This window comes from Carassius auratus, chromosome 15, assembly GCF_003368295.1.
Source record: "Carassius auratus strain Wakin chromosome 15, ASM336829v1, whole genome shotgun sequence".
Classification (NCBI taxonomy): domain Eukaryota; kingdom Metazoa; phylum Chordata; class Actinopteri; order Cypriniformes; family Cyprinidae; genus Carassius; species Carassius auratus.
This window is the reverse complement of record NC_039257.1, coordinates 9292269-9305603: the sequence shown is the minus strand read 5'-3', so window position 1 is coordinate 9305603 and position 13335 is coordinate 9292269. Positions and strand designations below refer to the sequence as shown.

The window sequence follows — 13335 nt, the reverse complement described above, 5'->3', positions numbered from 1 at the left end:
TACTATTATTACTACATAAGTATATGCTGTATAACGCCTACTATTTACAGATAAGTGAAACAGTATGCTTTATTAAATCCATAATAAACATTTAAAACTGATCTATAATACATATATAGCAGATAGATAGATAGATAGATAGATCACAATCACAATCTCAATGTAAACAATGCAAGCGCAAACAAACCTGACACACACTTTTGCTTCTCGTGGTGGAAGCGTAACAATATTTTAAGGAAAAGTGTGCCCTCTCATGGCCGGGAAAAAAGAAGACTAGCATCCAAAGTTTGATTATGTGAACCGAGACGACACAACAACAGAAGAGTGAGTTACCGTCCGCGTGACGTTGACAGCGTGCGCGATCAAAAGAATTCTGAGCAGTGATTGGCCATCAATCAAACCAGAGTGATGTCGTGAAGTGTGTCTCCTAGCAACCGGCGAGTGTCGTCTTGTTTTTTGTCTCGTTCAGACCAGCAGGCCTTAGTTCAGAATCAGACATGGAAATATACAAACCGGTAGACTGCACTGCACATATCTATGAACTTCACTTTATTGGAAAGTCTATTTCATCCGTTGTTCACTTTACATCACTTCTTCCCACAGGAAAATGAAGATCTTCTGCCGAAGCGCGTGATTCAGCGTGACACAGATGTGACCCACCTTCATCTCACCAGAAGGTGTTAAGAAAAAATATATAAATAATATAACTTATACATGAAGTCTTTAGCTAATAAGATGTGGACCTGACACAGGTCTACATTTATGAAATGTATTATAATTTACAATATGCATACAAAATAATCAATGTTTAATTTATGAACAATGTTATTTTCTTTTGTATATTCCCCTTTCGTTTTCCAACTGTTTTTAGAGGATTGACTTACATTCCTGATTTGTCAAGGTTCTCCATGTTAAGATGCGTGTGGCTTAACAATAACAAGGTTAGGCTGCCCGACTAAAATGTGAAGTTTACTGTCTCTTATGTGTGATTACTAGTTTTTAAAGTTTAAAATAACGTTCAACACTAAAACTCTGAAGCAGTTCATTAATATGAGTAAAAACTACGAAGCTGCAATACACTTTCCATTAACAAAAAAAAAAAAAACGCTTAATTGAAAAGAGTGACTTTACAGATCCGAGAGGTTTCCAGAGCTCCATTTAACTGCTGCTTAACAGAACTGTATCTACAGAACAATGACATTCTCTCAATTTCAGGTCAGTCTTAGCTATAAATATGTTTTATATTAATTTATTTTGTAGTTTCTAAGTTTAAAGTTTTTTACCTGTCTGCACTCAGGGGCATTGAGACACCTGACATGTCTTCAAGTGCTGCTCCTATTCAATAATCAGATGAAGTGTCTGGAGGAGACCGTGTCAGAGCTGAAGAACATGCAGGACCTCCACACTCTCTGTGAGATCCTGAGACCACAATCTCTCATTAAGTCCATCAACCATAGCCATCCCTAGTAAAGTAGACTGTAAAGATTCCTTGGTATTTAAAAATGTCAGTTTTTGCTTTTGTACGACAAACAAAAACCTAAGTATTCTAATGACTGAAGATTCTTTGCAGTATTTGTATTGGCAAATCTTCTTTTTCAGCTTTATATCTGAACCCCTTCACACAAGATCCTGAATATCACCAATATGTGCTGCACCATTTGCCATCTGTGAGGTTTTTAGATACAAAAGGTTGGCATCCATAATCAAACAAACTTCCAATATTAGAATAATTCACCAAAAGTGATCAAAGATTTCAACATGGTGTAAAAACCAATAATACGACATACGACATTGGCAAATTATGTGATTGCATCAACTAATTTTTCATCATTATCCATGCTGAAAACAATCGCTGCTTACAATGTTTGGGGTAAGATTTAAATGTGTATTAGAATTATTTCTAAAGGATCATGTAAGACTGGAGAATGATGCTGAAAATTCAGCTTAGCCATCACAGGAATAGATTACATTACACGATATATTAAAATAGAAAACAGCTATTGTAAATCGTAACAAAATTTCAGAATATTGCCGTTTTTACTGTACATTTAAGTAAATAAATGCAGTCTCGGTAAGCATAAGGGACTTAATTAAAAACATAAAATGTCCTAATTATTCCAGAATTTTAATCAGTGAGTTACTGTATAATTGGCAGAAGTGAAGCAGGAGGAAAGGAGACGGGCATTTAAGCTGTTCAGTGTAGAAAGACAGAGGGTGCTTGATACTATCGCCTTTGGCAGACGAGCACTGCCGCCTCCTACAGGAAGAAAATTGACCAGCTCCACCACAAAACAAGCTGGTAAGCTAAGGTTCTCTCCTCTAACAGAAAACTACTAACTAAAATATCAAATTACAGCATTTTAAGATTCATGAAGTGTATTGTTTTATTTTTACAGGTCATCATGGCTCAAGAAAGAGGTGCGCAGAGTCAGTGTCAAAGTAGAGTATTTTTTCAGATGTTTTTAATGTTTAAACTACAGCAAATGTATCACAGGAGCTGACTTTGTTATGTTTTCTCTAGCAGTCATTCTGATGATCGAGAAAAGCCATCAGTGCCCAAATCCATCATACAGTTCTCCATTATGAACTGGACTGGTACAAGCACGTCTCAGTGGAACCATCTAGACGGCTTGAGCAAACCGGCGTCTGGTATACTCACTGTCAAACTCAGATGATTTCCAGACCTCTACCTTCACTCTTGTTCGCACGATGGAACATCTGACAAGGCCAAGTGGTTTAAATCAATGAAAAACAGCTCATATGTGGTCATTTCAAACTCAATAAACATTGTCACGACTAATGTGTTTTCTGAAATATTTGTACTGCGAGTGCTATCTAATATTTGACATCTGTTCCTCAAAGAACATGTAATCTATTAGTTTGTATCTTGCAGACAGAAAATCTATTTGATTTGTGAAACCGTTTTACTGTATTTCAATATCAGTTATCTCCAAAAATACCTGCTGCCTTCAGATAAATGCTACAGATTTATGAAAACTCACGTAGCTGCTGCCATCTATTCATTTGATTCTTTTCCATAAGAACAAACGAAATATTTTAAGGCGTAGGTCTTGCAGCAATATATTATAATATCTGTCTTAAAGCAAAATCTGCATCACACATAAGACTCTCAATAAACGATTTTCACATACATAAATACATATTTATCCAACATAATGTAAAAAAGATTATTTAAAACAATCAAACAAAAAGAAATCAACATTTTGTCACTTGTAGACAAAATGAGATGCTTTTGGTGGTTTTCTCCTACGTTATGTGCTTTCATTATGAAGAAACCTTCAGAACCTCTGGGCGGCATCACAGATCTCTCGTTGGTCTTAGAAGAGTCTTCAGTGAAGATGATGGTGATGATTGCTGGGTTGACTTGATTGTTTCTTTGTGATTCAGTCTGCAGTAACAGAGACGGTCTCTGAGGTAACATCTTGGGTTTGGTTATCTGAGGAGCTGGTGGTCTCGCTCTGACTGACAGAGAGCTCCTCCATAGTGCCGGTTGTCTCCTCCAATACTTGATCAGCCTCAGCTATGGAAGAGAAAGAGAGAGCTTAAATCACATCAGCTATTTTAATAACAATATAAATTAAAATATACATACAAGTAATATGCACTGCTAAGAATTCATTTGGACAACTTCAAAAGTGATTTTCTCAGTATTTAGATTTTTTTGCACCCTCAGATTCCAGATTTTTAAATAGTTGTATCTCAGCTAAATATTGTCCAAACCATACTTCAATGGAAAGATTATTTATTCAGCTTTCAAATTATGTATAAATCTCTATTTCGAAAAATTTACACATAACACTGGTTTTGTGGTCCAGCATCACACACACACACACACACACATGCAGTATATATTTAGAAAATATTTACATGTATTTGATCGTATATATTTATATGAATACAATTAATATTACATAAAAATATAATTTTATAAACATTAAATTTTTCATATATATATATATATATATATATATATACACACATACACACACACACACAAGCATGCATGTATATATGCATAATAAATATAAACAGCAAGTAATTGTTTTACTTATATATATATTTTTTTTTTCTCTAAATATGTATTCCAATTCTTAAGTTGAATGATCCCAATACTCGTAATCTCAAATCTTCTCTTTACTCTATGCCTATTATTAGTTTAAGTGTGAAAACATAACAGTGAATCAAAAACATACAGCAAGTACAGTGTAACTTGATTTTCAAAACAAATGATTTTCATCATTTGATTCTTTTTAGCAAATCCAAAACATACAACATGAAGACTGAGCATGATTCTTGAAACAAATTACTTAAAAGGGAATATGGGGCATTCCCAAAGAACACATGAAAGCCAGTGTGTTGCCATGGTACGATGCCCAAAAAACATGATAATACCATGATGCTTCCCAGAAATGACATAGAAAAGCTAAACTAATTGGGTCTGAATACCTCTGGCCTGTTTCTGTAGTCGAGATGCAGACTCAGCTTCGTGTTTCACTCTCTGCTCCTGTAACATCTTACAGACCTTTTTATGGCTAAACCAGTGCAACTTCTGACAGGCCTGGTTACAGTAGATCACCTGGAGAAATGCACAGATTTGAGAAAAGCACCTCAGCAAACCAAATTACACTTTTTTTCTATTATGGAATAAGTGCAGAAGTCATAGGACGAAACCTGATATTTACCATTTTGCAGATGGAGCATCTTTTCTCTGCTCCTTTCTCACCACAGGTTGTACAGAAGTCTGCGTCCATGAAACCCACCTGTCCTGTGATGGCCTGCGTGAGCACCGACAGTGCAGTGGGGTCACTTCCCTGTTGGAACAGGACTGGTGAGGCTCCCATACACAGAATGTGGTTCAGTCTTTCTAGTTGAGGCTATGATTCTATTATTCTATTACACTTCCAGCATCTTCTACTTGAGCAAATAGAGGTCAATGTAACTCATACTCACAATTTCCACTGGAGCGATACTCCGGACCAGCTGCTGCAGTAATGTGGCATCGCAGTATGGAAATTTCCTAATGCACTCTCGAATGAACTTCTCCTGGAATACCAGGAAACCATCACCATCTCGCCCTTTCAAAAGACTAAGAAAAGATTTTTAAATTAGGGTAAATGTAGTTTTATTAGTGTACATTTTGTTTATTCACATACAATTTTGTTTAAATGTAAAAAAAAAAAGAAAAAAAAAAGACTTAAGTTCACCAATGTTTATCAAAAATACAGGGAAAACATTAATGTTGTAAAATGTATACCTGCGGTTTAAATTAATTGTTTTCTATTTTAATATACTTCAAAATATAATTTATTCCTGATGCAAAGCTGAATTTTCAGTCTTCCGTGTCACATGATCCTTAAGAAATTAGTCTAATGTGCTCATTTGCTATTCAAAAAATATTTGTTATTATTGTTGAAAACAGTTATGCTGCTTAATATTTTTGTGGAAACAGATTTGTTTTTTAAAAGGACAGTAAGTTTAAAAACAGCACTTATTTGATTTATTTGACATTTATTGTAAAATACTGTATATCTATTATTGTCCCTTTTAATGAATTTACTGCATCCTTACCCAATTAAAAAAAACTTATCTACACCAAACAACCAACAAGGTAGCATATATATAATATTTCACCTCTTGACTAAGCCATCAAGGTTGTCCTGTTGCTCTTTCAGGAAAGAGCCACACTTCTGCAACACACAGCTGAGGTAGTGCATCTTCATGGCCAGCACCTCATTCATATCCTGCTGTTTGATGCACTTCTCACAGATCAGCTCCAGAACCTGGAAAACAACGAGTTATTAACTGTGGTAAAGTTGGGTGAGATTTCAATCTACTGTAATGAATCTCAACACAACTCTGAAATGTACACTCAATATAACGCAGAACAAACGCAACTGACCTTCCGGCACTTCTCAAGCGCTTCCACATCCATTAGCAGAGGGTTTTCTTTCACCAACATCACTATCTGCAGCCAAACCAATCAAAAGAACATCCAGTCTTGACACTTCAGGATGAATTGTTTTGTACATGGTTTGATGTTTTTTATATATTAGAGTTGTCAGGTTTAGAAAGTCTATATTGCAGCATTTTAGCTTAAAACAATACCTTTTTAAATTGTATTTATGTGCATTTCCACCTTTATTTTGATAGGACTATAGAGATCGACAAAAAACAATGGGAGAGGAGAACAGGACTGGGAAAGGATCACTAGTCTGGAATATGTATGGTTCAGACAAATAAAGTACCTTTACAGGGTTGAGGTTGGTACTCATTATAATTTTGTGTAGGGCTCCAGCAAGTTTAGGAGGGAGTTTTGGTTCCTTTTCCAGTCCCTGTGGTTTTGTGTAGTAATCCAACCTCGCCCGGGAGAAGAAGTTATTGATGACTGTCACACAGTCATGCTGCCCTGAAAAAGAATCAAATAAAATACTATTTACCAATCAATTTTGTAAACAGCAACAACAACAACAACAACAACAACAACAACAAAAATACCTTATGGTCTCTCAAAATCTGACATACTAACTTTACCATTCAAAAGTCTGGGGATCATTTTTGGGCAGCAAGGATACATTAAATTGATCTTAAGTGACAGTAAATCTATAATAGTTACCAAATATTTCCATTTTAAATAAATACTGTTCTTTTTATCTTTGTATTCGTCAAAGAATCCTAAAAAAACATGTATTATGGTTTCCATAAAAACATTAAATGGGACAACTGTTTTGAACATTACTAAGATTGAAGTGATGGCTGCAGAAAATTCTGATTTATCATCGCGGGAATTAATTTTGTTCTAAAATATATTCAAATAGAAAACTCTCCAGAATATTATTGTTATATTGTATTCCTGGTTAAATAAATGCAGGAATTCAGTGAGTAAAAGAGTCTTGTTTCAAAATGGTTACAAATTACCAACCCTATACAGTAGAACTGACCGGTTAAACACACGGTTTTTCCTATAAGGCCATATCTTTGTCATACCTACAAAAGCAGCCATTTGTGCTGCTGTTCTGCCGACTGAGTTCACTGCATCCGTCTCGGCTCCAGCATCCAACATCATCCAGGTGATATCTGTCTTTCCTGTACAAAAGAGTGGACATGCTTTACTGTCTTTTCACGTTACTAGCATTATTTAAAAAATAAAATAAAACAAGAGTCAAATTAACAGTACAAGCACCAAAAGAATTTAGCATCTGTGATCCAGACCTGAGAGTCCTGCAAACATGAGTGCGGTGTATCCATGTTCATGTTCATTGCAGTTGACGTCTGCTCCATGCTGCAGCAACAGTTTGCACATGTCTGCCTTGCCCTTATATGCCGCGTGCATGAGAGGCGTCATGCCATACTGAAGAAGAAATGGAAAAAAAAGCTATAATCTGCAAAGCATTTATCATATTTTAAATATTAACTATGGGTACCTGATGGTGACCCTGAAAACTCCCCAAAACACTCAAAGCATTAACCTGTGAATATGATTTTTATTTAGCAAATGATCTGTTGCTTTAAGACATCTTCAAGCATTTAAGCAGCAAGTGCATTCATATTTGTGTTGTTTTCATCATCTGTTTGGACTCTCATTCTGACGGCACCCATTCACTGAAGTGGATCTGTGAATTGTGAACAAGTGATGTACATTTCTTCAAATCTGTTGAGATGAAGAATCAAACTCATCTATGTCTTGTATGGCCTGAGGGTATTTTTTTTTTAGCATTCTTTGACTTTTGGGTGAACAAGACATTAAATCAAGAGAAAGAAAAAAATATTCCAAACTGTTTATTTGCTATCCAACAAGTAACTGGTTCATCATTATTTTCAGCTCTAACAGAAGAACTCGTAATGAAAGACAATCAGAATAATTTACAAGCAGCTGCTTTGAAAGCCTACGTGTGTCAGTGACATCTGATTTAGACAGGTCACTCAACCCAGCCTGTTTTATATACAGAAGCTAAGCATTGTTTCGAAACTACCACTAACAGAGTGATAAATGAAACCACATTTAAATCTTTTTATTAAAATTTACTTAATTTCCTTACCTCATCCAGACAGTTTACCCTGACATCTTTGGATCCAATCAGTCTAGAGGCTTCTTGAACATTACCTACAAATGTTCAACCACAGTTATCAGACACTGACCAACCTTAATGTAAAGAATAACACATCAAGAGTCTTAAAGCATATTTAATGCTAAACAATCATAATGATATTTGGAGGAATTCAACACCAACCAACACAAAAATACTGAAGCTTAAATAAATGTAAACTAGCTACCTTTCACTGGTACGTACAGTATTTGCATTTATAATTTAATTGCACATCGTTATCTCTCAAATACAGTTTAACTGAATACATATGCAGGTTTTGCATGCAACATATTTATAATTTATTTTAAAAACAAATATAAATTTTATTATTTGTATTTATGCAACCGTAGCTTGCAAATTTTGTAAACGAAGTCATACCAGATAAAACGTGTTAATCTGCAGTTAGCCTGTTAGCATCACGCTATCATTACCTGCAGCAATAACTTGAAGTAGCTCCTTCTCCGTGTCGGTCAGGTCTCCTTTCTTTGGTGCAGACATTATTATAGTTTAACTGACGCTTTTGGGTTTTAACAAACAATATATAAGTTGATTGTAATGGATATGACAACTCTGCTGTGCTGTGATTGATCCACTGCCTGCTCTGTCACTGACGGGTTAACACGCTACTGTCTGCAAACGGACTGAACCAACTGCAACAAAAGACAGGGGCGTAAGTACATAAAGTGTCGCTTCCATTTTGGTTTTAGGATTCTTTTAAATTATATATATGGTAGTATACAACCCTCTTAACTAAAAAAAAATGTAATTGTGCTAATCATGGGAGTAGTGAAAAACTATTTTATTATATTTAACTATTTGTGTACCCCATCTGTTTGGTGGTGTTTCAGTCCCATGGAGTCTAGAACTTTCATTCTGTATATCAATATATTTCATTTGTTTTCAAAATAAGAGACATTAATGTAACGTTACGTGTGTCTCATACATACGCATCTTACTATAATTATGGTTTCATTAGATTACATTTGTATTATTTAAGATAGAGGTGTTAAATAATTCCACCTTTAAAGTAATTGAACACCATGGGCTGTTCATATGAGATGACAAGTAACAAAAAATATAACAGACCATTTGTATATTTAAAACTGTACAAGAATCGTTCAGAATCCAAGAACTGTAAGCCTGTCACAAAATGATTAACACGTCTGACTGAACAATTTGTCCACTGAGTCGGTTTAACTGGTTCTTGAGTGAACAACTGACTGAATTCAGAACAGCGGGCAAACGGTCTATCTATCTTTGAACAGGTTCTTTTAAACGACCAGTTCGAAAGAACCGATTCGACAGAATGATTCGGACATCCTACCACGATTGCTTCACCTTTGGATAACACTTGCCTACAAATGGGCACTCTGCTGATTTGCATACAGATAAAGAACGGACCAATGGCGTTAAACTTGTCTACCTGAGCAAATAATAGACAACTTCAAGCTCCAGGCGACTTTCCTCAGAGCGGAAAGTCCTACATAGAGAATATTTGCGAGCTATGGTTTAAGTGTAGCCTACACTAGATATTTCATAATGGCTTGTGGTGGGTTCGTTTGTTCCAAAACTTCTCTTTGTATCTTGAACCTCATTTATGTGGTAAGTGTCTAACGGTTTACATAAATTTGGTCTTAAAACTCGTTGTTATTCACATGAACAATACGTTTTGTATTTATTTAAAAGTTTTACAGTTTGTTGTACATATATCCCTATTATTCATTACCATAACAATGGCAATAACAATAGGTAAGTTCATTAAATTGTGCTGTAAATTGGAAAAACTAATGATAATCTCGTTTTATGCTTATATACAAAATTCTGAATGCCTTTTCTGAGCATCTGCGCTCCTTAAAGTGAAACCATCCATCCATCTTTCTTGTTTTCAGATGGTCAGTCTTCTAATGGTCGGTGTTGCAGCATGGGGCAAATGGTTCGGACTGGTTTCTAGTTTCAGAGTGATGGCTGCTGTCATTGCTGTAGGATTGTTTCTCTTCGTCGTGGCCATTATGGGATTGTGTGGAGCTGTGAAGCATCATCAAGTCTTCTTGTTCTTCGTATCCTTCCGAGAAACTCATACGAAAATTCTCTCTTTATCAATAATGTGTCAATAAGAGGTTTATCTCTGTTCAACACAGTCTTAGTTTGGTCCCTAAACTTGCATTTACCAGTTTTGCCTGCTTTTGTGTTTGACAGGATTTCCTTTGTTATCAACAGCTATTGAATTTGTCCGAAATTATGGTGAAACAACCTTAACTGGTGTTTAGTACATGCTCATTCTCTTCATGGTATTCGTTGTGCAGTTTTCAGTATCATGTGCCTGCTTGGCGATTAATAAAGAACAGCAGGTAATTATAGACTTTGAAACGGTGATACTGATTTCCTCATTCCTGAGTTTTGAAATTCAAATGTTCTGTTCTCCTTCAGAACCTGCTCCTGGAGATAGGATGGAATAAATCTGAATCAATGCAGGAGGATTTGGAAAGATCGCTGGATTGCTGTGACTTCCGCGAAGTGGACTACAATAAGAGTTGTGTCGCTGTAAGAACTATTATTCAGATTTTCAATCCAAGATTAATGAATTATAAAGTGTCTTCTGCTACTTGAACTTGAACTTAAAGTAAAAAAAACATTATGCTTCTAAAAAGACCCTTTGAACTTCTTGAACAAATAGTTGGTATTTTATTTTTGTACATCAAAATGTTCATTTATTATAAGGCTTCCATTTTACAATTTTTAATTTTTTAAGTTTACAATTAAGTTACTCATTGTGGACGTAATGAAACACATTTCTTCAGTGATAACTGACAGACTCTTTAACCTTTTGAGCCAATTGTCTGAGATGATCAGCTGAGTATGAGATCATCTTGTTTATATGCAATGGACTAACATACAGTTTATTGTGGTTGTAAAGATAATTATTTGCTTTATTTCTGTCTTCTCTTTGACATCAGACCTGTTTCAAGGATCAAACATGCGACCCATGTTCAGAAATAATCCAGGCTTATGCTGACGATGCATTACAGTTTGTTGGAGGAGTCAGTCTGTTTTTCAGTTTTACAGAGGTGAGCAAACACTGGACATCATTTGGTTATGAAAGTAAAATGTAACTAGGAAATATTTAATCAAGTTCAATCCGTTTATTTAAGGTTTGGTGCTTGTTTATTCATTTTCTTACAAGTTGAGATGTCAATAAATTCATTTTTATATTCCCTGTTTCAGATTCTGGGTGTCTGGTTAGCACATAGATACAGGAATCAGAAAGATCACCGGCAAAACCCTGGAGCTTTCATTTAAAGCAAACACATATACAAAACTTTCAGCTATATTGAATTTTTGTTCTCGAATGGACTTTTTTATTTATGATCTGTAGTTCTTTTTGATAACACTCCAGTGTCTTGATTTTTTTTTTTTGGATAGAATGAACATTCTAAAATATTTATTTGTGGAACAGCCATTATGAGTTGCATCTTGGTGGAGTTCACAAATATGTATTGTCACTGATTATGCAAGAAGGTTGACTGGGCTTGAACTTGGATCCCAATTGAACAACTCTTACAATGATAACAAATTGCTTAATAATCTTGCAATACAATAAAAAATAAAAGAAATAAAAATTCATCTTTCATTTTTATTAATTTATAAAACTAGAAAAACATTTGTAAAGAAACCGAAAAAAATTTCCTGCATCTTAAACCAAACAATAGGCCTAAGTTATTGCATTGAGCTCATTTGCTCAGTAATGAGCTTGCACCATGAAACTAAAACTTAAGCTACACCCAACCCACTTCCACATCATCTGGATCAGGATGTGACCAGGAACGTTTACATCATCTGTTTGCATTCCACATATTAGCCAATGGTGTGGCTCAGCTGGAGGTTGTCCAGCCGGTTAACCACAGATCCAATCATTTAGATCTTCTTGTTCTGCCCTCTGCTGGTTGCAGTGAAAAAATACTGACCTGCATATTTACATGGAGATGGATCACAATAAACCACCTGCCTGGAGAATTGAGATTTATGTAATGCTATACTGGTACAACATAAGTCATTGATTCGGTTTTAGAATTTTATTTTTTTTAGATTATTTGATTACAAATTATTATATTATTTTAATGTAAAACAAACAAGCAACATGTTTGCAACAGCTTTTTGTTCTAAATGTTGTAAATGTACATTTAAAGTGTAAAAAGCACGTACTGTCTTCAGCTATAAACCACACATCTGTATTATGTAGCAGTCAAGCAACATAAGCAAGCAATGCGCAAACTGTGCACAAGAGTTATGCTTTTGAACATTAGTCAATTCACTTTAGAGAAAGTGAAAGTAAAAAAAACTGATGGAGCTTACTAAAGCTGTATTAATGGCACATACTCTCTGAGACAACAAGAGACGAAACTTCTTCAGCATATGCTGATAACGGTGTATATAACTGTCTCAAATTATTCCCTTAATATTTCTCTTGTGGCCCTTATATTGAAAAATATGAGAAGAAACTTATTTAACATTAAACAGGTTGTTTTTGAAATCGTTGCACAAAATAAATGTTCATTTTCATTGAAGACTGCAGTGTTCATAATTGTAAGTTTAGGCCTTTAATTCATTATATAAATTAATAGACCTGTTTAAAAAAAATGTTTGAAACAATTTGTCTGTCTTGGCAGCAGTGGTCAGAAATTCAGCGGGAGCGGAATTAAAACACCCGAATCCCCGACATTTTGGGAGATTAAGAAATCCAGGCCGGACGTATGGTCACCCTAGCCAGGTGAACCTGCTATGAATACCTTAGAGCATCGTTCATGGATGATAAAGCCTGACATCTCAATAAAATCCCTAAGCATCCTTTCAAAACTATTCAAAGCTTCATTCGAATTGGAAAGAAAAATCAAGGCTCTGTCTTCATCAATGGCTGACCCCAAAAACATGTTGTGGCAGTTAACCTCGTTAATCAGAGGAAGAAGGCAGATGCTTCGTAGTAAAGGAGTCAGTGGACATCCCACCCTCAAGCCTTGTGATCTGTGATCTGCCATCAAAAACAGCTTCAACACGGATCTGAACCGGTCAGGCAGATTCACAGACTTTAAGCTGTTAAACAAATACGGCCATTTCAGTGCACCTGGATCTAGTTTTAATGAAATAATCACTGGGATTCGATCACTGGTGTCGTCTAGAACAGAAATATGTGGTTTGCTTTGACCTGGATTTAAAATATATTCAGTAACGCTCTTCA

The 13335-nt window shown here is 35.4% G+C and overlaps 3 protein-coding genes across 4 annotated transcripts; 2 read left to right on the top strand and 1 right to left on the bottom strand.

Moving 5' to 3' along the window:
• Nucleotides 1–243: 243 nt before the first annotated feature.
• On the top strand, nucleotides 244–2710 carry lrrc72 (leucine rich repeat containing 72). Of its 2 annotated transcripts, none has more exons than XM_026282160.1 (9): nucleotides 244–515; nucleotides 604–677; nucleotides 872–941; nucleotides 1134–1215; nucleotides 1298–1411; nucleotides 1600–1689; nucleotides 2156–2299; nucleotides 2397–2418; nucleotides 2525–2710. In XM_026282160.1, the coding sequence occupies exons 1-9, from the start codon at nucleotides 498–500 to the stop codon at nucleotides 2673–2675; spliced, it is 765 nt and encodes a 254-aa protein (XP_026137945.1). In that variant the 5' UTR covers nucleotides 244–497; the 3' UTR covers nucleotides 2676–2710. The 2 variants fall into 2 exon arrangements, with proteins under 2 accessions (XP_026137945.1, XP_026137944.1); XM_026282159.1 differs by having other exon boundaries at nucleotides 245–515; nucleotides 2522–2710.
• On the bottom strand, nucleotides 2448–8748 carry ankmy2a (ankyrin repeat and MYND domain containing 2a). Its single transcript, XM_026282158.1, has 11 exons — nucleotides 8537–8748; nucleotides 8058–8122; nucleotides 7231–7369; nucleotides 7006–7104; nucleotides 6267–6427; nucleotides 5921–5986; nucleotides 5653–5801; nucleotides 4972–5107; nucleotides 4704–4832; nucleotides 4468–4597; nucleotides 2448–3541 (listed from the first exon to the last, which is right to left on the bottom strand). The coding sequence occupies exons 1-11, from the start codon at nucleotides 8601–8603 to the stop codon at nucleotides 3405–3407; spliced, it is 1278 nt and encodes a 425-aa protein (XP_026137943.1). The 5' UTR covers nucleotides 8604–8748; the 3' UTR covers nucleotides 2448–3404.
• A 683-nt stretch (nucleotides 8749–9431) lies between these two features.
• tspan13a (tetraspanin 13a) lies at nucleotides 9432–11716 on the top strand. Its single transcript, XM_026283115.1, has 6 exons — nucleotides 9432–9707; nucleotides 9995–10162; nucleotides 10373–10453; nucleotides 10533–10646; nucleotides 11060–11170; nucleotides 11328–11716. The coding sequence occupies exons 1-6, from the start codon at nucleotides 9645–9647 to the stop codon at nucleotides 11400–11402; spliced, it is 612 nt and encodes a 203-aa protein (XP_026138900.1). The 5' UTR covers nucleotides 9432–9644; the 3' UTR covers nucleotides 11403–11716.
• The last annotated feature ends 1619 nt before the right edge of the window (nucleotides 11717–13335 follow it).